This window comes from Centroberyx gerrardi, chromosome 11, assembly GCF_048128805.1.
Source record: "Centroberyx gerrardi isolate f3 chromosome 11, fCenGer3.hap1.cur.20231027, whole genome shotgun sequence".
NCBI classification, from domain to species: Eukaryota; Metazoa; Chordata; class Actinopteri; order Beryciformes; family Berycidae; genus Centroberyx; species Centroberyx gerrardi.
Window position 1 is genome coordinate 13,780,164 of NC_136007.1, and position 24,010 is coordinate 13,804,173.

Here is a 24,010-nt window from a genome sequence, read left to right on the forward strand (position 1 = left end):
GGTGGGCGTTTCTTATTGTGAGAAAAAAAAAAAGCTCCTCACTCGGTGGTGGCTGGGATAATTTTCAATCCAATCAGCGCCGGCGGGCGGAGCACATGGGAGAACAAGGGGGCCAACTCCACCCGGTACCGCTGCTCCGTCGTCTCGCATGGTGCGCTCAAAACCCTCACAGCTATGAACAAAGAATTCACACTGAAACAGAGAGAGACAGCAACACTTGCTGTACAAATAGTTTATTTAGTACTCCCGGGGCATGATTTTGACGGTCTGCGTCGTGATGTTAGGTTCCCTAAAAAGACTAGAATTTGGGCATGTTATGCGTAAAGGGCTGTGCGCCTATCTGTATTCAGCCCATGCGCTGGGTAGTTCAACAGCGGCTTAATTACCCTGCAGGACACAGGGATAGACTGGTATAGTGCCAATAAATGAATACTTGTTTTCCCTGCGAGATAGCCCCGTTTTTATTCAAATAACCGGCACTATTTTGACTGATACAGGCAATGTGTTGTCCATTGCCAAATTAACTGTCCAGGCTATTGCTGGGATATTATATTAGGATGAAGTTGGTGTCAGGCCAACAATGGAAAGGTGTCGTCCAGTTCAAGCAGATGAAGCTGAAATAAAGGAGTATTTTGCACTTCACATGTTGAGGTGTTGATTGCCCTAATTAAAACGGTGTTCATTTAGTTTAAGGAGGCCACCTGCAGGGAGGGGCTTTTACAGTTACTGAGACTTGATCATCCTGAATTTGGCTTCAGCTCAGGTTAACCCCGGTTCTGTTGCGTTATAACGGATGCAATAGACTGAATGCTGTCTGATAGACTGGACTTGGACTGTGTTCCTGGAAAGTGTGAGAAGAATACATTGTGTTTCACTGCACCTACACATGTACAGTCTACCGTTGCTTACTGGACCATGCATCCTAGACACTAAACCAGACACCCCGACGGGGAGCCATAAATATAAGTATCCTACCACCATCTATTGGAAGTGTTTTGTACTACATGAACATGCAGTCAGTGCAGCTTACAAAAAGTTATGAATGAGCCAACCAAGCTTGAAGGACCTGAACCGTCAAGATGCAGATGCGTGCGATTCTAAATTCGAAAACCTTATCAATATATTAAATGTACACATGTACAGGACATGATATGCATATGTGCATGGAGGCACCACATGTAGGCATATACAGAAAAAAACGACAATGTGAAAGGCAATGGGCATATTATTTTAATTCAGCCATTAAAACAATATAATGTATTAAATACATGTATTTGTCGTTGCTTCTATTATACTCCAGGAAACCAAAAACGTAATTTTCCCTCAAAATGTTACAAGTGAACTCTTGACTTGTACACCACCTCGTACTAAGTCTACACCAATGATACTCCGCCACTCAGTGGTCAGATGTAGAATAACACACTCAATCCCATCCTGCTTTGCGCCGTGCCCGCCGACCCGAGTACCGACCACAGCTACTGATGCTAGGCTAGCTACTGTTAGCCATTCGGAGCGGACATGTTGTACCGGCCCTGCCCTGAATAAACATCGCTTTGAACGGGGAATTGGGTGTTTAGGGAAAGTCTCGCATCGTCGGGCAATCATGGATGCCGTCAACGCATTTAACCATGAGGTAAGCCGCCTTCCAGGGTCGCTGGGAGCCTGAACACACCGAGTCTGGCGGAGGCTGGTCATGGAGCTACTAGTGGAGGCAGCGGAGCAGGCCGAGCAGGCAGCAGGACAGAGTAGGGGGGCCCGACAAGCTAGCTTCATATATACACTTTACTTAGCTCAGGGCTAGTGCAGTTAGCGTTGTTGTTGAACAGTTGCAGCATAAATTGTGTAGCTCGTGAAAGAAATGACTTGATTTGCTGCAAAGTAGCTAGGTAACGTTAGCCAGTGAGTTCACGTTGTTGCACTTACATGGCATAAAGTTCTCAAACCAACAAATTAGCTACAATAGTGGAAGCTAGCGTTAGCTTAATTGGGTTATTCATTTAGTAAAGCAGCCCAGTGAGCTAGCAAACTATCCTCATTGCCTCACTAGTAGGCCGCAAATAAACAGTGGAGGCTTGCAACTCAAAACATCCATAACTGTTTTCCATGATTTGCACTGGCTGTGTCAGTCAATCAAAGTCAACAAGCTAGTTAGCCCAGAGAGAGATGGTTGTTATTGTTACTATAAAAAAAAAACTAGTTACCAGTCACGTAACTATTGATATTTTCGGTTTTTCTTGTTACTGCTGGTGGCAATTACTCTGTTACAAAAATGACTCAACTTTATAACTTAATACAGATAACCTTTGAAGGCGTGGTTTACCGTGCCTGGGCCCATAATCTGGGTTGCCTCACCTGTGAGACTGAGTGGCAAACAATCCTGAAATTGTATGACAACTGGTAATACTTGGTGATACTGGTGATACTTGGTTTCTGCACCAATTCAGCATAACCCTCGGGCTTTGAGCAGTATCTGCTTGTTGAGCTGATTGCTGCATAGGTTATTGATTGTGAATGTCAGTTTGGTCAATAATGTCTGAATATGTTTTTCCTTTTAATCAGTCTTGGACGGCCAAAATTACTGCCTTTCACACAAGCCGAGAAAGTAGTTTTTTCTTTGTTTACAGATGCAAATCACTGTCACATATGACCTAAATGTGACAGTTAATTACTGAATACTTGGCCATACTGTAAATGGACAGTGGTTGAAAGAGTAAACATGTTGTATTTCAATGTTGTTCCCTCAGACATTTGCAACTGACCACTTTCACTTCTAACTTGTCACAGTACTACTGAGTGTATTCCAAAACAAGAACTCTGATATTATCGAATTGTAGCCAATGTTTCATATTGTACAGGGAAGTATCTCGCTGCTCCTACTGGGACCAGAACGAAACAGGATTTCTGGGTCGGTGACCGTAATCGGGGAGGAATATTACTGATATCTGATATATCTGCCAATACTGACAGACACACTGACCACTGAAATGGATTGCTATATATTATAATGCCAATCAACCTCTCAAGACTGATTTAAAAGGCACTTCTGTACACTAAGGTTTGCATGGAATTGTTAGTGTGCTTTTTTCTCCAAAGATTGAGTGTTAATGTGAACTTAATCATGCGTGATTGTGCAAAACGTTTTGTGCTGGTTTTACTCAAATATTTTTTTGTTTAAAGCTTTTTTTTTGCCACCAAAGCATTCAGTTCAAGCTGGTCATGTGAATGTGTTGCTCTTGGATATGGGTAAGAGGTTTGGAAACAATCCACATTCAGATAGAGAAGACTTGTGACAAGATTTGTGTCCTCCTCTCTCTCTGTCTCTCTCTCTCTCTCACTCTGTCTCTCTCTCTCTTCTTTTGCCTCTTGTCTCCCTCCATCTCACTTTTCACTAATTTCTTCTCTCTAGTTATTCTCATTGATGGACTCCAAGCCGCCGATCTCTCGGGCGAAGATGATCTCCATCACCAAATCAGCCATAAAAGCTATGAAAGTAAGAATGAGTTTGTCATACCTTTGTGTCGAGGCAGTTAGTCACCTGTACTTTCTCCACTGGGGAAAATTTTTTGTATACGTTTGATATTATTGATGTGATCAGTTTGTTTAGGGATTATTACCTGCATTCATAAAATTATATCTTTTTAGCCTGCTTGCTTAATAACATGCTCACCTGCCTCTTCTCTTACTCAGCTATACAAGCATGTCGTCCAGATTGTTGAAAAGTTTATCAAAAAGGTGAGCAGGACCCTCTTAATTCCATTATCACCCCATTTCTCCTCACCAAACATGAATATCCCCGATCAGTTGGACTTGCGCTCTCTCTGATTATCTGTTTTCCTCCTCCCCTCTCTCTCCAGTGTAAGCCTGAGTATAAGGTGGCAGGCCTGTATGTGGTGGACTCCATTGTTAGACAGTCCAGACACCAGTTTGGGGCAGACAAGGACGTGTTCGGCCCAAGGTTCACCAAAAACATTACTGGAACGTTTGAGAACCTCTGCCTTTGCCCCATGGAAGATAGGGTAAGAATAGAAAGTGTCGGTGAGGACGACCATGTGATGATGGATATTGGCATGATTATGTTGACTGTAGTGTTTTAGTAACAAATAGTGCAACATTTGGTTTGAAGCATTTGCCCCTTCTGATGTCAATAGTGATCTTACCTAAATCACCCCCCTGTTGCCCCCTTCTCCTTCTTCCCGGCCCCTGTCCTCCCCTCTATTCTGTTTCCCGTGCAGAGTAAGATAGTGCGGGTGTTGAACCTGTGGCAGAAAAATGGGGTGTTCAAGATTGAGGTAATTCAGCCTCTCCTGGACATGGCAGCTGGCTCTAGTAGTGCTGCTGCAGCGTACACAAGCGCAGATGAGCCAGGTAATTTGTGTGTGTTTGTGAGTGTTTGTACACAAGAGGCAGTGGTGATAACTGTCATGTCAGTGTAAATGGAGTTTTACAGTACAGCATAACCAATACAAATTTGTTCAACATTTTTTTCCCCCTACAAACTTTTTCAAGACAAGTTGATAAATTATGCTACCTAATTGTGGGGAATAAAACTGCTGTTCTGTTAAACTAGCAATGAGCTCTGACTGATTGCATTACATGTGTTGTTGCATTCACTAATGATTTTGTAGTTCAGACATTTTGGAAGTTTTAAGTACACCACAGCTAAGTTAGTAATACTGATATGCTGAATCATCCACAAATGATCTGTGTGCTTGAATGCATCTGTGTTTTACACAGTTTAGTAATAGGTGTGTCTTTATCCTCCCAGGTTCTCCCCCATCTCCAGCCAAAGAGCCAGTTACTGTAGTAACGGCAAACTCCACCATGACATCTGTTCCTCAGCTGCAGAACTCTGATGCCTTTGCTGCTGTGGCACAGCTCTTCCAGTCTTCACAGGGTCAACAGGTGTGTGTGTGTGTGTGGATCTTGCTTGCCTGTATTTAGCTGTCTCCTCACCTTAGTCTGCCTGTATTGCTAGCGTTGCCTCCACGTTTCTTACTGCCTTCTCTAACGCGCCTTTTTCTTTCGCTATCTGTCGCTGGCATTTCCTAGCTTCAACAGATGCTCCAGAACTTTCAGCAGCAGCCAGTTAAGCCCCAGACCCACACCCAACCCCCTGCCCACCCCCTCCAGACCCAGACCCACACCCAGGCCCAGAACATCACCCCTGGCCTGGGCATGGGTGCCCCACATCCTCCCCTGCCCACCCAGCCCATCCAGCAGAAGACGGCCTTTGACAAGGTGGTAGTAAGTTTATTTTATTTGCGTATGCCATCTGCAACAGAAAAGTGGTCTTTGCAACTGTGGCAGAGGTCAGTCACTGTTTAGACATAACTGAACACAGCATGTGGGATACATTTTAGTGGAGGACAATGAATTTGTAATGCCACTGTGAATGAGTAATCAAATAATGCATCAAAAGTGGCGGCCCATGAATTTTAAGGCCATACAAGCTGTTCCACATTGTTGAAAACGTGCACATTTAGTATATTCTGTGCTTCCTTGACATTTGTGCATCTCCGTCTTAGAAATTACTGGACCGTTTTGACTACGATGACGAGCCAGAAGGTGGAGATGAAACAAAGAAGGATGAGAATTCGTCATCGCAGCCTTCTTTGTAAGTCCGCCATTCATTCCACACCACAACAAGTCTGTAAGGCAGAGAAAGAATCTGTGTACATTAAAAAAAAAAAGACTGTGAAGCTGATAAGAGTGTATTTTTATTGCAGTATGCAGCAGCCTCCAGCCTTCCCACAGCACATGGAGCACTTTAAACCACAAATGATAAGCATGTCACAAGACCCCTCACAACAGGTAATAGGAATAAACTTTCTTTATTATAAATGAATTCATCTTTTCTGACAAGTCTAGCCTACTTCTAATGCCTTGTTCTCTGCCGTGATCTCGTTCTTACTGTAGAATGTAACATTGGTTTTGAAAGTGCTATTAAATTTAAGTTTCTTGTCACTGTTATTATTCTAGCTTGTGCCGCACAATATATGCTCTTTTGTGTGCTATCTGTACATGCACAATGGTTACCACAGCCATCTGTCTCCCAGGGTCCTCTCCCTCCTAACGGCCAGCTGCAGGGCTATGGGATGCTGCCAGGACAAGGCTTTCCAGGCATGATGCATCCTTTGGGGCAGGCTCAGCCAGGCCAGCTCCTACCTGGCTCTGCTGGGGCTCCGGGCTTCCCGGGGGGATACCCGCCCCACAACGCAGCCCAGCAACAACAGGTAAGGCTTAACAATAGCACAAAGGATATGTAAAACAGAGGGGCATTTAACAAGCTGTTTTCAGGGGAACAGTAAGCAGACACAATGCTACTGTCTTTTAATGATTTATTGAAAGACGCATACATAATGTGAGTATTTAAAAACAGATCTAATGTAGCTGAAGTACCAGTTAGCAATTACTAGTCTAAGGCACTTCATCACCACACACTACCTTTCCAGCCAGGTTTCTCATGTACATTGAATGTCCTCAGATTGTAAAGAGTTACATTCTGTTGTATGGGAATTTTCATCATGGTGTCTTTCGTGGTAATCAGTCAAATGAAGGTGTATTATGGAGGATTATGTGATACTTCCTTAGTTATAGTAGTTTGTATGCATAGTGATCATATCCTGTCCTTACCATATCAGGATATGTCTATGGACATGGACCGCTCAGCTATGAGGGACGGCAGACACGGCCGCAGGTCACACTCAGGCTCCAGGTAAGCATCTGAAATGGGTTGCATCAAAATAAGATTATAATCACAAATTGGTAAGAAAGTTTGGATGGCACTTACTGGTTTCCTTCCAAACAATGTCATTCATGCTTTTCCATCTTTTGTTTTATGCAGATGAGCTGCTCAGTGCTCATTTTTGGTTAACCTGTCATGATTTATAATGCCTTTTTTTTTTTTTTTTACCGCAGGTCTCCAAAGAGGAGGAGGTCACGTTCCAATTCCCGTACCCGGCGATCCAGGCACAGGCGGTCCCGCTCACGCTCCAGAGACCGGAGGCACCATTCCCCACGCTCCCGCTCGCAGGAGCGCAGGGACAGAGAGAAAGAGAGGGAGCGACGGCAGAAAGGCCTCCCACAGCCCAAGAACGATACACTCAGTGGTGAGTCATGAGCTATTTATGGACATATTATCTTAAGCAGATAGTCGTGGACCTGAAATTATTTGGTAGGCATGGGCAGCATGGTTTTATAGTTGTATGATAAATTAATTTCTACTATTTTGCTTACATCCCTGAGTTCTTCAAATTATCAGTTATTTATTTCCACCTCAATTTCTTGTGCATGGTGTGTTGTGTTTCTCCTTTCAGTTTGCAGTACGACTCTCTGGGTGGGCCAGTTGGACAAGAGAACACAACAGCAGGATGTTGCATGTCTGCTGGAGGAGTTTGGCCAGATCGACTCCATCAATGTAAGTGGACCTACATAGATCGGTTACACTGATCCTAGATTGACCACATCCTATGTTGGCATCAGAATAGAAAGACAGTGGCAAAAGTATGGGGCCAGTTTCTGAACCTTTTTTTTTTTTTGCTGTGTACTCATGAAATTTGTATTTCTCACCCAAAGATCTTAAAGTTTTTTGAAGTTAGTTTGCCCCCAGCTTATACTCGGCCGAAACTAGGGGGCTGGCCACAAAAACAACATTTTTTTTCCCATGTAAGCTATATAAAATCAGAATGAATAGCTGACAGCCTCTGCTTTGATCTAATTCAGCATTGATTAGTAAAAAGAATGTTTGCTTACACTAAAAAGAACAAATTTCACACAACTGTTGTTACAGAACTGTACTTTTGCCAAACACAGCACCTGTTGATACTGAACAACAACACGTGTTTGAGGCTAGACTCAGCCAATTAAATGGAAAGTACAATCCCATTGCTTTTTCCTCACCTGTCTGTTATTTCTTCTCTCCTCCCTTATTCAGATGATTCCACCACGTGGATGTGCCTATATTGTCATGGTGCACAGGCAGGATGCCTTCAGGGCTCTGCAGAAGCTCAGCAGAGGGACTTACAAAGTTAACCAGAAAGCCATTAAGGTGAGGGAGCAACGTAAATTGCTGCATTGTACTGCACCACTAAATAAAAAGTCAGCTATTCAAAGAGAAAACGGGAAGATTCCTGTTTTAATCAAGGATTGTTGTTTGTCTCATTTTGCCAGATTGCTTGGGCTTTGAACAAGGGCATAAAGGCAGAGTTTAAACAGTACTGGGACGTGGAGCTGGGCGTCACGTACATACCCTGGTCCAAGATCAAAGAAGACCAGCTGGAGGAGCTACAGGAAGGAGGAATGCTGGACGTCGACACGTTATCACCAGGTAAAAACACAGACAAGCATAGACGCATTAAGGAATCGGACATACTGGCACGCAGCAGCAGAGACATGACAAGCAAAAGCACAGAGTTCATTGTAAATAAAACGATTTTGATGTTATTACTTTCACAAGTGCATTGACTGGTGTCCTCTTAAATAAGCTGAATCTGTGCATCTTGTTTCCTAGAGTGGAGAGGAGTGAGGAACAGTCTGGAGAACCCAGAGGAACTCGCCCACAACGGCCGCTCCGAACCACAGCAGCCTGAGGAGGCACAAGTACTGCCTGTGGCTGCCGTGGCTGCTCCTCCTGCACAGGTAAATAATGTCTATCTGCAAGATGTAACCTGACCATAAAACTCTTGTGTATATAGAGTAGAGATGTGCTGATCTAGCCCTAACGGCCTCAAGATGTCACTGTTACTGATTATAGAAAACATATGTAAAAAAATGTCATTCAAAAGCTTGTTTTGCGCTCAATATCTAGGACACTTCAGCACTACATTTATTCGGAATGAAGCCATCCATGTCTGAGACTTGGTAAGATAATTTGGGGAAGGAAATAGAGCTTTGGAGTGACTTTTCTATATCACCAAGAAGGAAGGCATCGTATTAAAACCTGTTTCTGACTGGCTGCTTTTTGCCACATGGTATAGTGTCAAGATTTGAGCAGCAGTAGCCTAGATATTCGAGGAATGGGCTTGTGACTGGAAGGTCACCAGTTCAGATCCCTGGATAGTGTTTTTTTTTAAATTTTGATTTTTTATGACTGGTTGAAGCCACAGTGGCTGCAGAGTGCATTGTTTTGTGTAACACTAGCTACTAAGCACAGTTTATTTCTACATCCTGCAAGTTTCAACTGGGATAATGTGAATAGATGAAAACTAAATTGTGTAATTGCTCTGTCTTCACTGGTGGTTTACTTTGATTTTCAAGCTTACTGGAGGAAGACTAACAAAGGTGTCCCGCTAACATGGAAATTATAAATTAAACCTTTCAAAATGAGACACTTTTTATGTTTGATGAGATCTGTATCTTCCTCTCTCCTCTCCCACACAAAGTGTTGGCTGCTCTTCCAGGGCTCAGTGTAAATGTGTGTGCCTGTGTACAGTGGGCCTGTGGAACAGTCAGAAGGATAAGGAGGGAGGCAACATAAAACAACATGACAAGCTGGTCTGTCTCTGGGCCAAGCACTGGCTGGATCCAAACAGAGAGAGAACAAGGCTGAGGCTTAGGTCCTGGCAGATAACAGTACAGTAGAGAGAAGTCTTCAGAATCCAGTGTAAACCATTTTGTCCTGAGAAGTCTTACATCTCATGAGAGTCAGTTTTCAACAAGTCCTTTTACGAGACTTTCACTCCACCTAGCCCAGCTCCAACTCTGAGAAGGCAGGTAACCAGGGGAATATGGTTAAGGGGCGGGGCCAGGTAAGCTGCTGCTACTTCCTCCTGCATCCCCTTGAGGGAGCCAGCGAGCGGGCAGGTGGCAGCCTTCCTCCACTGGCCCCCTGAGTCCGCCACAACATCTATGAAAGCCAGCCAAAAGGATGCCACAATTTCATGATAATGCGTTATCTCGATAACTCTCTCTCCCAACCGCCTGGCCCACTCCTAGATTAGAATAGAGGATTCATCTCAGATATGAGAAGATGATTTTAATGTTATTTGATGATGGTTATATCTTAATCAGTGTGTCAGGGAGTGTCACTGTAGTGCCACATGCATGTAGCACTTACCTGCTCTCTGCTTGCTCATTTGACATGTGCCTTGTAAATCTTCTCCCCAGGTTCCTCCAATGCAGCAGCCAATGGTTGGTGTCGGTTCTCTCCAGCCTCCGGTCTTCCCTGGTCCTATGGGCTTGCCTCCGCCTTCCTTCCCCCCTGGCGTCCCCCCTCCGCCCTTCATGAGACCTGGCTTCAACCCCATGCAGATGCCACCAGGTAACACCTCCCACAACTGCTGTCAGGCAGTCTTAAACCACTTCTCACTCTGTCTTTCTCTCCCTCTTTCTCTGCACAGACTTGTCAGAGACAAAAAAGATCAGAAATTGCATTGCCTTTCCTACATTATTCTCAATTTCATACTCTGCCCATTCTTGATGGCTGTCCATCATTATTGTACACAAACAAAATAACTCATTCTCTCTCTCTCCCCATCCTCCCAGGTTTCCCTCCCCCAGGTGCCATGCCACTGGGCCCTCCACCTCCTTCCAAAGCTGGTGTTGAGGACCCGTCTCTGGACCCAGCAGGTCTGGGTAACAGAAAAAATGACGAGGTCCCAGAGGGGCCCAACCTCTTCAACAGCCAGATGGGACCTATGGGTCAGTTTATCACCCTCTCCTGACTTTTCACCATGCCAATAATGTGCTTCCTAACATCTGTAGTGTCTTGATCTGCCCTGTCCATGGTAGAATGACTGTGTTCAGGTGGTCATTACCAAGAATCCAAAATTAGAGGGTCTGGCTGTGAATTGAGCAAATTGTAGTCTTGAACTGTTATTACTTTACTAAACACGCTATGCCAATATGAAGTCAAGTCAGTCAATATGAAGAAAATATAAATAAATATAGATGTCAAGAGACAAAAATGTTGTCAGTGCAATGCAACAGTCTGTGTAGAACCAGGGGACGATTGCAATTAAGGCATCAGGCCTCCATTTGGTGTGTAGTTTCAGTAATATTGAAATGAAATGTTAGAAATTACAGTTATAATTAATATTGCTTAAATGGCTATTTAGGTGCCATGATAAATTATACGTACTCTGTCTATTTTGACTTTTACCTGATTAAGGAGAAATCTCAAATGTGTAAAATTAAGGCTGTACTTCATATTTGTTTCCCCTCCAGGTAACCAGGTGGGTGGACCTCCAGGGGGTCCTCCAGGAAACATCCAGCCCCCGTCTGGTGGCCTGCTTGGGGCCCGGCCCGGCATAATCCCCCTCCAGCGTCCTCCGGTTCTCCCCCCTCCACACATGCAGCGTTTCCCTCCGCCCCACGGCCCACGACCCCCGCACCCCAACATGACCCCTATGTCCCCGCAGATGCTACACAGGGGACCGCACCCTCAAATGATGCACCATGAACCCCCTCCACCTCCAGCAGGCTTTGGGATGCCCCCTCCCCACACTCTGAGGGGTCCTTTCCCTCCACATGGGCATGGTCCTCCTCCTCCCGGCCCTCCTCCCCCTTTCATCAGACCAGGGGGCCCTCGGGGACAGGAGGCGCCGGAGGAAATGGATGGCAGGCCGTTCAGGGGAGATAGGCCCGGATTCAGGGAAGACAGACCTGGATTCAGGGACCGAGACCCAGAGAGGGACAGAGACTGGGACCGAGACAGGGATAGAGAGAGGGATCGAGGTTTTGGAGGAGGGAGGCGTCCGTTTGGTGACGGAGGGAGAGGAGGAGGAGGAGGAGGAGGCAGTGATAGAATGGACGGGAGGGACCGGCTCGGAGGCTGGCAGGAAGACGGGGGCGAACATCGGGGAGGAGGATGGGAGAGAGACAGAGACAGGGACCGAGACAGAGACCGCGACCGTGACCGGGAGAGAGACAGAGACAGACGGGACTGGAGGGAGAGGCGAAGCAGCCTGGAGGGCGACCGGGAACGAGGGAGGGGCGAGGACGGGGAGAGGGAGCGAGGAAGGGGGGAGGGAGGAGAACGAGGGAGGGGAGAGGGAGGAGAACGAGGGAGGGGAGAGGGAGGAGAAAGAGGGAGGGGGGAGGGAGGAGAAAGAGGGAGGGGAGAGGGAGGGAGCAGAGAAAGAGGGAGAGGAGCCGAAGGGAAAGAAGGGGACAGGCCGAGGCGGTCAGAAAGACGGGAGAGGAGCACGCGGTGGGACAGGGATGACCGATTGGCGGAATTGGAAAACATGGACAGATTGCGGACCTCTGACAGCGCGGAACAACCTTGTCTGGCTCCTGCTGTTGCCGAGGAAACCAGTAAAGAACCCAGTACAGAACCTTCCCGACAGAAGGCAGAATCAGAACCTTTAGCTCCGCCCCGTGAAGTAACTACTGCTGCGGCAGAGCCTGCGCCCCCTGAGCCGCCACGTCCAGCTCAAAGTGACCCCACAGAAACGACAAAGGAGACAGAGTCATAGGCAGACTCACTCCTCCTTCAGCCAGAGACTGCTCTGAACCACAGATGAAAGATAAAACAGACAATATTCACTACTGTAGCCTCAACCCCTGGCAGATTCAGAGGCTTGGCATGTGATAATTGATGGTTCCTGGCCAGTTAAAACAACAAGTCTGGAAAATTAACAGCCTCCAGACATTGTCTAGCAGAAGAAAAATAATTGTTTACAGGCTACACAGCCTATTGTTGAATTAGGCATTGTATCTGCATCAAGAAACATGATCATATGAAAATCAGAGTTGGGGAAAAATGGCAGTAGATAAATATCAGCTGTCAACTGGAGCCCGTCTCCCTCCTGTAAGCTAAGCTATAGCTGGGCACGAATGAATGGATGGATGAATGGAATGCATGCATGTTACTTAGGTCTGTCCCTGAATCGAGGTTACCTTTTAGTTCCGTTTTCACTGTCGAGTTGGTTTGCAGATGGAGAGAATACTTTATTGAGAGAGAAAATTCTTTTTTTACTCAATGGCCCCATCTGTGGTATGGCAGGGGGATAGGTACTCCCCAATATTCCAACAAGGTAAATCTGTCCATTTTAATACATTTTAGAAATGCGCCAAAATCCCATGTCCAACATTGAATATCTTCCCAAACATTTATGCTCGATTCATTTGCGGTATGATATCCAGAAGCCTTAGGTCCCCCTTAATTTTTGTTTTTTCATCTCATCTCATGTTTCATGTAGGCTCCTCATGGCCTGTTGTACTGCAGTATCGCAGCCAACAAGGCAGAGCTTCGTAAGGACTAATGTGGCCTTGAAATCCATAAGTGATGATGTGTTTTTTTAAGCAGTATGAATTGCCAGAAACTCTCTAATGCTGTCAAGTTTTGTTTTTTTAGGTGGTTGAAGGGAAGGCATCTGATTTTTCCTTTAAACAAAAATGAAGAAAATACATCCCTCTGAATTCGGGTGAAAATATCACCTAGAATTACTCATTTGCTCACAAAATATTGCTGCGCTTTCCTTTGTTCATTGTAAGTCCTGAATTCACACCATTTTGAACCATACTCGTTTATCAAAAATGCAGGAGGCTAAGAAAATATTGACTTTATTCCGCCTAAACCTTGGTGCAGCAACTGATAAATCAGTGAGACTTGCACAAACATTTACTGGCCAATGCCTAATGTCCTTAAAAAAATCCACCCTCTATGTTCAGTATTACAGAAGTTAGAGTTCATAAAAAATTATGTATTTCACTAGCACTGGGATTTATAGCCACAATAGTGATTATTAGTTGAACTCATTCTCACAAGTTTTCTAAATCTAACTGGGATAATTGGTAGCCATATTTTACTGATAATAGCCATTAAAGCCCCTTGCTTGTGGAAAAAAAAACCTGTAACACTCCCTGTGATTCTAATATGATTCAGAAAATCAAGACAGCATTGCATTCTTTGATCATACTATACTCTTCCAGAATTTACTTTGGAGTAAAGTTGTCAACTGTGGAAAAAAGTTGTTCTTTTTAATTCTTTGTGTGTGCATATAACTCTTTGGTTACAGAAATATTATTTTTTTTTTTTTTTTTTTTTTTTTACAAAAGCTCTGACTGATAGGCCAAGAGGCATTTCAAATGTGACATTATCCATCATAACATTACATGTGCACAAAATTTAAGAATGGAAAGAAGGGGCACTTCCTGGTGTATCATGGTAGATCTCCTTGGTCCACTTAGGAAGGCTGTCATAAAATTTTATAATGTTATGGAAGTCTGCATTGTTGTGGCCACCAAAATAAAGGGACGTACATCATGCACGAGAAATGGAGCTACTGAGCTTAACTGATGTAGTTAACAAGCTACTGAGTGTAGCGTCGTTTGCTACTTCCATTTGTGAAGAAATTAAACTTGTACTCAGATGAGAACCAGCTGTTCAAGAAGTGCAAAAGTGTTACCTTTCTCTGTGCGCTAGGGTGCATTTCTGCTAACAGTTTTGAAAGGAAAATTACAAAACTCTTAAAAACAATATCCTAAATTGATGTGAAATCTGGAACAAATTTCAATTTATTTCAAATCAAACAAGGATGTGTGTATACCTTTACAAACTTGATTCTTATTGTTATTTGATGTTTACACCTTCACATAAATATGTAGAATATCCTTTGCAGTTAGAAAGAATAGAGTACCTTGTATAGATCCAACACAAAAATCCCAAACAAATGCATTTCAAAAATATTTTATACCACAGAAAAAGCCATGGTAGCGCTGGGTACAGGGCTTTTTTTTTTTTTTTTTTGAGCGTCCGTACAACACAAACTAACAGGCAGACTAGATAAGCGTTATGTTTATGGTGGTCTTTCTGTTGCCAGTGTTTACTAATTGAAGGGGACACTGTCTTGGCTCAGAGTCATGAAGAAGAGGCTGAATTAGTCCTGTTTCATGTCATGTAAGCCAGTCAAATTCAGATTCAAATCGCCTTGCCCCATCCAAGTATGGAATTTAACCCTGTAGCTGAATTCAAATTGCAACTGACATTTTCTCTGATACACACAGCTTGCAAAAGTATAGTGCACATTTCACTGAAAACGTACTGTAACTGGCTGATATGAATCAAGTTAATATCTTATGATGCCCAAATTCTACAAGCCCCGCTCTGGTGCTTGAAAGAGCAAAAGTAACGTGATGAAATGGAAGAGTGTTGCTTGACACACACTGCTGTAAATATGCTTTTGTCACTGAAGACTCCAAGGTGTAATGATAATTGTTGTTTATAACCCCTTGTTCATTTATCAAAGAGAAACAAATTGACTTGGAAGGAACAACCAAGAGGCCCTTTGCTTTAATGTTTTTAACTCCTAATGGTTTGAAAGTTGAGAGATGTTTCTATGATTTGTTAAAAATACAAAAGACATGGACATGAAATCTTCAATATTTCAACTATAGGAAATTGTTTTTAATAAACTATTTTTGTACCAAATCCTTTTGCATGTAGTTATGTTCAGTGTTTAACCCGTTTTCAACTGCCAGCCAGATGCTGCAAGATAAAGATGGTACATTATTATCTGGTACACATTGCCTATAATGGTAGCAATTTAAATTCCATCTGCCTTATTTATGTAGTTACGGTGTCATTTAGACAGTAACATTTACAGTACAGGGGATTTTCTACTTACTATCCCTCGTCCCACTCTGGAAGAGTAGAAACCTAGTTTGGATATTGGAGGAAAAGGGTTCAGTTAATCAACAAACTAAGCTTATTTATGACAATTGTACAAAGAGCTTAACAACAATGTATAACAATATACAACACACTCCTGCTACCATAGCCATGCAATCATATGGTGTATACCTTGTGTCTTATGGAGCAGATGTACACATTTTAGACTGGCATACGTTCTTTTCAGCCAGAGCCAATAGCTGCTCTTTCTGGCTGCTTCTGAAGCTGTCTCTGTGGCCTGCTGTAATCCCTGACCATGAACCCCTAACTCCCTCAGTAGAGCTGTAGCTGCTATCTTGGTGTATCTAAGCTTCTTTATTTCATATATTTCGTCTGTTGCATCTTTCCATGCCACAGTGAGTTCTATAAAGTAATCAAACTTGAGTATTGAACCACAACACTAGATCATGTCTGGTGCTGACTATCTCTTGTGGGACTGTAAGTTGCTGGTTTAATGTCTGCTCACATCTCCCAGTCCAACTGCTGTCCCACTGTCTCCACTGCCCTAATGTGCCTACACAATTTGTTTTTGTTTACTGAATTGTTCACATTCATATAAAAAGCCAGTTTGATGCTTCGAGCTTCAAATTGTGTTTGTACATATTGGGTAAATTATGAGCTCTACAGAATATGCAAGAAAGGAAACTGAGCTGGGTTTTCTGTATTTGGCATGGCATCAAATCCAACAATATAGCCAGATAATATTTAGTCAAGGTGATGCAATTTTATTGGTAGGAATAGAACTAGTTGCATCACGTTGTGTTCTAATTAAACTAACAACATCAAAAATTAAGTTAAGACTGTGTAATTCTGGCCTGCCCATTATTGGATACTGGGTAGCCTATTAGAATAAAATACTTAATTGGTCCACAGGCACAGATATTCACTTTATGAAATGATTACAAAATACACAGTGTAGAAAAAGAGTCCACATATACTCAAACACAACACAGTGAACATTAGACTGCACATATACACTGCATTGTCCAAAATACCACATAGGCCTATAGTAAATGTCAAGGAGTCTGATGGATATGATGAAATGTGTTCCAACAGTAATTCTGTTGCATCCATTTAATTTCACTTCCATATACAAAGAATTATATTGACTTCTATGGGTGCAGCTGTAGATGATTTGTTTTACATGGTTACATGAGCCTAACGTGCGGTGCAGAAATATTTAAAACCTTAAAATCACTAAAATCCCTAAGTTAATAATTGATGAAAAACAAATTTGCATTCTCAAAGGGAACACTGAATGGGCATTTTGTCTAGCATGAACGAGACTAGAAGGGGCGCTAGCTGTCACTTTTCCTCTCTGTATTTGAATTATGAGTTAGTGCTATTCCCTGATTGTCTCTTTGTTTTGGATATGAGGGCAGAGAATATTTGATGTGGGCGAAGTTGACTGTTTGTTGTAATTTGACCTGATGGGCGGGCTGCTGTGTACCGTAAGTGGTCAGTGGCCAATCAAACCCCGAGTATTTAGTTGTCGTTGGCACTGATTGGATAGCGAAACTCTAAGCCCGCCCACCCAGCAGTCACATAATCGTAGTGTTGGTTGTCTCTCCAGCAAGACAGAAACTTGGGTGTCCTGTCAAACTGCTGCAAAAATGGTGCTGAAAGCAGTCTGCGTGTTGAAGGGAGATGTCAGCGGGACAGTATTTTTTGAGCAGGAGGTAATGTGTCTCATCTTACTTTCAGACGAGAAAATAATTACCTCATCAAAATCCTCGTAACACGTTTTCTGTACCGACTTTGCACGCACCTTTCCGGGAGCGGTAGCTCCCCGCTACGCTAAGCTAAGTTCTCCATTCATAAGACAAACCAGTTTAGTCGCTTTCAGCAAAGACATAAGCAGCTATATGCAATTTGTTTGTATTGTAGCCGTGAACTAGATCTAAATTTGCAAATGAACTAAAATCGACAAGGATGCCCACTCGAACAATCCACTTCTTTTAAACACCTTACGTATGATGCTGCTAGCACGTTACAAAACTCCATCAATTAGCTTTAGCAAGTGCAAGCAGCCACTGTTAACTGTTAGCGATTTCATTCAAACAAACGGCTAATATTAGCGTGTGGTCCTTTAACCGCCTAACGTTAGCTTGCCTGATTTAATGTCTATCGTTTTTGACAATAAAGTCGTAACCTTTGAACATTTACGACTGTGCATACACCCTTGATCCGATTCGTTAATAATCGACAGCGCGTAGTTGTCAACAGTTCATGGTTTGAACACGCCTGTTGCGTAGTGACAGCGAGCTAACTTTCAACCGAGCTAACAAGCCTTGCCAGCCTATGGCCATGGAATATTTCTGCTTGTAGCTAGCAACTATTTTAGCGTTTACTGGCTACATACAGTAGCATGCAGCCAAAAAAAATGTACAGAAGTTGACAGAATTTAAACCTCGTGAGCCAGACGCTGGCCCCTGATTACATATCTTTGCTGAGTCATTGCCTGCTCCAGCTCTTGTTGCCATTTCTTCGAATTTGGCCTTGCAACCAACGACTGATGATTATCAGGACTGGTCTACTGACTAGGAGTATGCAGGTTTTCATTCCAACCAAATACTACACCAGGTGATTTCTGATTGGCACACCTTCAGCCAGACACGGAGGACCTAATCAGTGAAGTCATCTGGTGTAGTGTTTGGTTGGAATAAACCTGCCCATGGCGCATTATTTCCCACCTAAAGAATGTGGCCACTCAAATGGGTTTGACTGAATGAGCTAAGGTTAACAGTTATGCAACTTAATATTTTCCATCTTGTGTTGACAGGTAGATGCATTCACAGATACTTGACAGCAATATTTTGGCCTCTACAGGCATGATAAAGCAATTTCCTGAGCCTGATAAGAAATGTCTCATTTTCGGCTTGACGTTTAGTGGCTAGAGAATGTAGGCTAACTGCAAGTTACAGCTGTACAAAGGTGTGTTTTATGCATGTTTTATCTTGTGTCAGTCTTCTAGAGTGACTCTGCCTAGGGATGCAGAACGGGACAGATATAATCCTAAAGTCCTTCTTTCCACATGGCTTTGACAGGTCTTTCATGTGTCTTTGTGTGTGTGTAGGTGTGTGTGTTTTCCTCTTAAATTGTGTTAACATTATTTATGTTATCTTGATCTACTAGAGTGGCTCGGACCCAGTGAAGCTGACAGGAGAAATCGCAGGACTTACTCCTGGAGAACATGGTTTCCATGTCCATGCTTTTGGGGACAACACTAATGGTGAGCATCTGACAGAAGTTGTGTGTGTGAATGTAGGCCTATCAGAGTCCTCAAATTGCAGGCTTTGGCAAATTAAGCCTCCACTGCATTGCTGGGTCTTAGCTTACCTAATGTGTTTGTTGGATAACCATTCCCCACTGCTGTGTTCATAGACTATCTATCGTAAGCATTTCATAACATAGGTGTCTTAATTTCTTTATTTCCCAGGGTGCATCAGTGCAGGCCCTCACTTCAACCCCCACAACAAGACTCATGCTGGTCCTAAGGATGAAGAGAGGTGAGTCCAGTCTGAATAAAAGCTCACCTTTAGTCTTATGAAGCGTTATAATCTTCAGCAATTCATTGTGCCCTATAGTCCCCTTATTTGTAAAGGTTGTCTCAGATAGTGAAAACTAAATCAGAATAAATCATTGATTAGGTTGTAGATTTAAAGTTCCCTTGCATGAGACTAAAGGACACTTAAAGGACACTTATAATTGTGTTGAATCATTGTAGTACTGTAAGAAATATTCCAAGAGGATCGCAGAACACTTACACAAACAATAATTTTCATTTTTGACTAATACTGTGATCACGATTATTGGCTGCAGTGAATTTGGGAACAAAATGGGAGGCTCGCAGTCTGGTGTTATAGATTTTTGTGTAGCAGGGAGGGGACAAGGATGGGATGCTGCAGCAACCATGGCCCTCTTGCACTCGTTGCACTGGATTTTAGGATCGTTCTTTGTGGTTGAATAGATCAGTCGTATTACTTTGAGGTTCAGCAACAACTGTAAGGCAAAGGCCGCATAGTATCTGTGCCTCTTTTTGATGTCATCTGGTTGGTAACGGCAATATTTTCAAATGACAGATGATTCTTTTGTGGCTACTAATATGATTTTGTTTACGTTTGAAGGACAGATTTGCTTCTCTGGGTTTATCCATTCTTACCTGACCTTTAGACCAAAATTAGTTAATCATTCAGTTTTAGCTGTTCACCTCTTGGAGGGTCAAGCACAAGGCTGCTTGCTTCTCCTCCCAGCAACATTCAAATTGCATTTCTTTCTGTTTTGTCCTTGCTTGTTCAAGCCATGTGCAACTGTGGATATACACAGAAACAAACATGCTGTGCACTCATAAGATGTGACTGGTCTCAGTACTCATTGTGAATAGCAGAGGAACATTCATGAGACACTTGATTTAATAGTACAGTCTGAATTCTTAAAATTGCATGTTTACATATTAATTGTGGAAAATAAAAACAATATGATTATAATACATTATTAATGCTGCAGCCCTAAAAAAAAAAATGGGCAAGTGAGGGGAAGGCACTTCATGAGATTCAGTGACAACTGTTCATCAGACAGAAATATAACAAAGTTCAAATTAAAGATAAGTGGATGTTTTCAGTTATACCAAATATGTTTATTGGAGAGACAAAAGGGTGAGGTCGTAAATCTGTAAGGGTTGGGGGAGGGTTTTTCACAGTGCCATAAATGCACATCCCTGGGGCAACAACATGGTCAAATCAGTTTGTGTGGAAGTCACAATCAAAGAAGCCAGTTTAGTCTTGACTTGAACTTCCAATGGCAACCATTTTTGTTTGTACTTTTCAGTGCAACTGTTCTGGTGTATTGATTACAGCAGAGAACCTCAGTCCCAAAGCTGTCAGTTGAGCTGTTAATTTTCATGCATGTTGAAAGCAGCTTTGCATTCTGTGAGTTTAGATAAAAGACTGTAGGATTAAGTCTTGTCAAACTTCATCTCTATTTGTTTCATGCAAATCATTTTCTCTATGTGAACAGGCATGTTGGAGACCTGGGGAACGTCACTGCGGGAGCAGATAATGTCGCCAAGATAAACATCACAGACAAGATGCTCACCCTCACTGGCCCTCTCTCCATCATCGGCAGAACCATGGTGGTAAGGAAGAAGGGCCCGGTCATTTTCCATTTCTATCACCCTTCAGAGTAGGATTTCTTTGCTGTGTCATTGTTGTACATGGGGATTGGTCTTCTTGCTCTCACTTAGTAGGCTGTACTTGCAGTATGTTGTTCATTCACACACACAGGGGGTGGGTGACTGAAGTTGAGCTCAGAATCAAAATGTTAATCACTCTTTAAAGTAAAGACTGTTGCTGTGACCCGAAACCCTTTCTGACTGCCCCCTCGACCCTGTCTGTAGATCCATGAGAAGGCTGATGACCTGGGAAAAGGAGGCAACGACGAGAGTCTGAAGACCGGCAATGCTGGTGGGCGTCTGGCCTGTGGAGTCATCGGCATCGCCCAGTAAACCCCATCATGCCTTCCCACCCGCCAATCTGCCGCACTAGGAGCACTGGAAACCACTGTCGCCCCCCACACTTAGAAGACCAATATAGCTACTTGATGTGACAGTTTGTCCTTTGTTCAAATGCTCTGGCTTTTTATTGACCAGGCCGGAAAAAAAGCACTTAAGAGATTAGTTGAGTCTTGCTTTACCCTGTCCGTTCTTGGACATTTGTCTATATGAGTGTTTGTAAGTCTGCTTATCTATTTTGTCCAAATAATTGGTAATGCACTCAGTGAAGTTGTATACAGATGTAAGCAAATTTACAGAGTTAACCAATAAATTGTTCGCTGATCTGGATGATGTGTGATTTTTCTGTTCAGTCATGACGTGTGTATATACAGGGTTTTTTACAGTCCACTGGAAAACATGGAATAGACATGGAATTTAAACACTTCTTTCCCAGGCCTTGAGGAGTTATGGAAAACGATGCCTATCCAAAATGTTTTGGAAATGAGCTTGGCTGCTTGTAACTTTCTTAAATGCAATCTAACCTCAGATTAGGGAGACATTCAAGTTTATTACAACTAAGTGGGGTAATTCTGTTAACCTGTTTCCATATGGAGGAATATAATTAAAAGACAAAAGTAGAAAATGTGGCATACAAAGACAATTATAAGATGCACAATTCCTTATGATACAAGTGTAAAGGGCTTTTCAATTTCAGATATTGATGCTCATCTGCTCAGTGTATGATTTACTGACTGATCTCTGGCTGGATCCTGTTGTCCTTCAAGCGCACCATACAGCTCTCTCAATCTTATTGTTAATGCACATATTGCAAAACACACACACCAGGAAGAAGGAGATAACACTGCTCAAGAGTGGTAAAAGAGAAATCAGAGCCTAGTCAACATCAAGGTTTCATATTCCTGAGGAAATTATTTAATTGTTGGATTTTGCTCAGTGACATGCTGCACAAATTTTATTAGATCTTCCAACACTTAGATATTCAAATCAGACATTCAACAAAAATCAGCTTTCCAATAAACCAGATATAGCATTTTAAGATGGTGCCTAATCATTTTTGATCAAAGTAATTGGTGCTCTGTGTCATGGAATAGCCATTGCAATTCAAAAATATAGAACCTTGCATATTGACTATTATCAATGTGGATAATTTGCTGTGGCTTGGGAATGAGTCATATTTTGAAATGCTGCTGAGCTGCAGGGCCCCCTGGAGGATCGGTGTTCATATGGATGGTGTGTTAAACCATATCTTCCTCTAGAGGGCATTGCAACTCTTTGTAACTCAAACTAACAAATGCGTGGCTCTGGTAGTCTGTATGGATGGATCTGATCAGATTTTTGTCGTTCACCTTCACATATCAAAACAGAAATGCTCTCTTCAGGTTTTTAAACCATTGCTATTTTTAACATTGTAGGTGTATTACAGTGCAAGCATGTGGCAGGGGATACAGTGTCCTCCAGTTAATGCTGTTAACATGATTTCCCTGTGGAAAGTGTGCAGCAGGATGTGGATCCGGTAGTGTTGAACATATAAATCTTATGATACTACATTTGTAGGGAATTATTTCCTTTTAAATATTCATTGCAACTGAGCATACATAAAAACATGAAATTTCATGAACATCTCAAACAGGCCACTGGGGCCAACCTACTGAAAAATAAATAGCGTTTTATGATTGGAAAATTTTGGGTTGAAATTGGAATCATGGTCTCTGCTCTTCATCCATGATATTAGACTAAACAGCTGTGGCCTGCACTGGCCAACACAAACACACACACACACACACACTTACTGATACACTCAAATACACACCCTTGCACACAGATGGCCAGCGCATGGCTGCTGAAATTACATGCTCCAAAAGCCCTCTCCTTTTCATGGGAATGGCGGATGCTCCCATGTGTAGTGACTTGGCACTCCCCGCTCTTCTCCAGGGGAAATGAGAGATTGGAGGCTCTTCAATGGAGACAGAGCCTCAGGGAGCAATGCAGAGGAGAGAGTGTGTGCAGTCGCAATGCATAGATGGAATGTTGAGCATTGAAGATGTGCATTGGAATAATTATAATGGCAAGATACATGGAAATCTGTTAATAAATATGCAAGCAGGACGTTTCTGTTCTTGTGTTTTATACTTGATAGCCTACATTGGGTAAGTTTAGTGTGTAGTCATCACAGTGGTTGTCTATTACCAGTAAATTTTGAAGGCTTTGAATGCAGTCAGGCAGCAGAATGTCAACACTGATTAAAAGAAAATAATAGCAAAACTGATTTGCTGTTTTGGTCTTATTTGGAGAATTCATATCTGCAGGTGCTCTTTAGAAAATGTAAAAAAATGTAGAAAAAAAAAAGGTAAGATCAACCTCAATTGAAGAAAAAGGAGTGGCTCTACTTTGTAAAGGTTATAGCTACTGTCCTTTATAAAAATCAAAAGAAAGTCCAAGGCACTCTTGCCATTAATACAAAATCTAAAAACCTTTATTAGCACATGACAAGATTGATGACTGATAACCCTGATGAAGACCATAGTGGTCGTAACGTGTTGGTTTTAATCTTTCCATATCTTAATAAAGGCTTTTGGATATATAAGTATAACCTTTTACAAGGTAGAGCCACTCCCTTTTCTGTTGGCCTTTATGCATGGAAGTTGGTGCATATGTTGCAGGCCAGGGAGTCATAAGCAGCCCAAAAGTTAGTATAGGAGTTGAAGTAGCTGTATTAGTGTGGACAGACGCAGCCAGTGGAGCGTAAAGACAGACTGACTGTAAAAGCTGGTATAAATAGCCTGGGAGTGGAGGTGATGAATAATAGAGATTACCAATGGTGCTGCCGTAGAGGAGGAGAGGCCATGACAGCAGGAGAGACCAACAAAACTGCTTCTACTGATTGG

General features: G+C 42.7%; 2 protein-coding genes across 2 annotated transcripts; both read left to right on the forward strand.

Annotated features, from left to right (window-relative positions):
* The first annotated feature begins 1,502 nt into the window (after positions 1 to 1,502).
* Positions 1,503 to 14,712, forward strand: scaf4a (SR-related CTD-associated factor 4a). The gene is made up of 19 exons (XM_071902819.2): positions 1,503 to 1,633; positions 3,407 to 3,490; positions 3,688 to 3,732; positions 3,855 to 4,016; positions 4,233 to 4,365; positions 4,766 to 4,902; positions 5,050 to 5,244; positions 5,526 to 5,614; positions 5,727 to 5,811; positions 6,057 to 6,233; positions 6,642 to 6,715; positions 6,919 to 7,109; positions 7,317 to 7,417; positions 7,934 to 8,047; positions 8,170 to 8,326; positions 8,510 to 8,637; positions 10,105 to 10,258; positions 10,483 to 10,638; positions 11,164 to 14,712. Exons 1-19 carry the CDS (start codon positions 1,604 to 1,606, stop codon positions 12,414 to 12,416), a joined length of 3,465 nt encoding a protein of 1,154 aa, XP_071758920.2. The 5' UTR covers positions 1,503 to 1,603; the 3' UTR covers positions 12,417 to 14,712.
* A 2,444-nt stretch (positions 14,713 to 17,156) lies between these two features.
* On the forward strand, positions 17,157 to 21,452 carry sod1 (superoxide dismutase 1, soluble). The gene is made up of 5 exons (XM_071902817.2): positions 17,157 to 17,292; positions 18,749 to 18,845; positions 19,053 to 19,122; positions 20,630 to 20,747; positions 21,009 to 21,452. The coding sequence occupies exons 1-5, from the start codon at positions 17,227 to 17,229 to the stop codon at positions 21,114 to 21,116; spliced, it is 459 nt and encodes a 152-aa protein (XP_071758918.1). The 5' UTR covers positions 17,157 to 17,226; the 3' UTR covers positions 21,117 to 21,452.
* The last annotated feature ends 2,558 nt before the right edge of the window (positions 21,453 to 24,010 follow it).

Bases quoted from the DNA above. Each gene is read 5' to 3' on its own strand.
- scaf4a (XM_071902819.2), top strand. From the start codon at position 1,604: ATGGATGCCGTCAACGCATTTAACCATGAG. The intron at 8,638-10,104 runs GTAAATAATGTC...TCTTCTCCCCAG, and splicing joins TGGCTGCTCCTCCTGCACAG to GTTCCTCCAATGCAGCAGCC. The intron at 10,639-11,163 runs GTCAGTTTATCA...TTTCCCCTCCAG, and splicing joins CAGCCAGATGGGACCTATGG to GTAACCAGGTGGGTGGACCT.
- sod1 (XM_071902817.2), top strand. From the start codon at position 17,227: ATGGTGCTGAAAGCAGTCTGCGTGTTGAAGGGAGATGTCAGCGGGACA. The intron at 18,846-19,052 runs GTGAGCATCTGA...TTTATTTCCCAG, and splicing joins TTTTGGGGACAACACTAATG to GGTGCATCAGTGCAGGCCCT. The intron at 19,123-20,629 runs GTGAGTCCAGTC...CTATGTGAACAG, and splicing joins GGTCCTAAGGATGAAGAGAG to GCATGTTGGAGACCTGGGGA.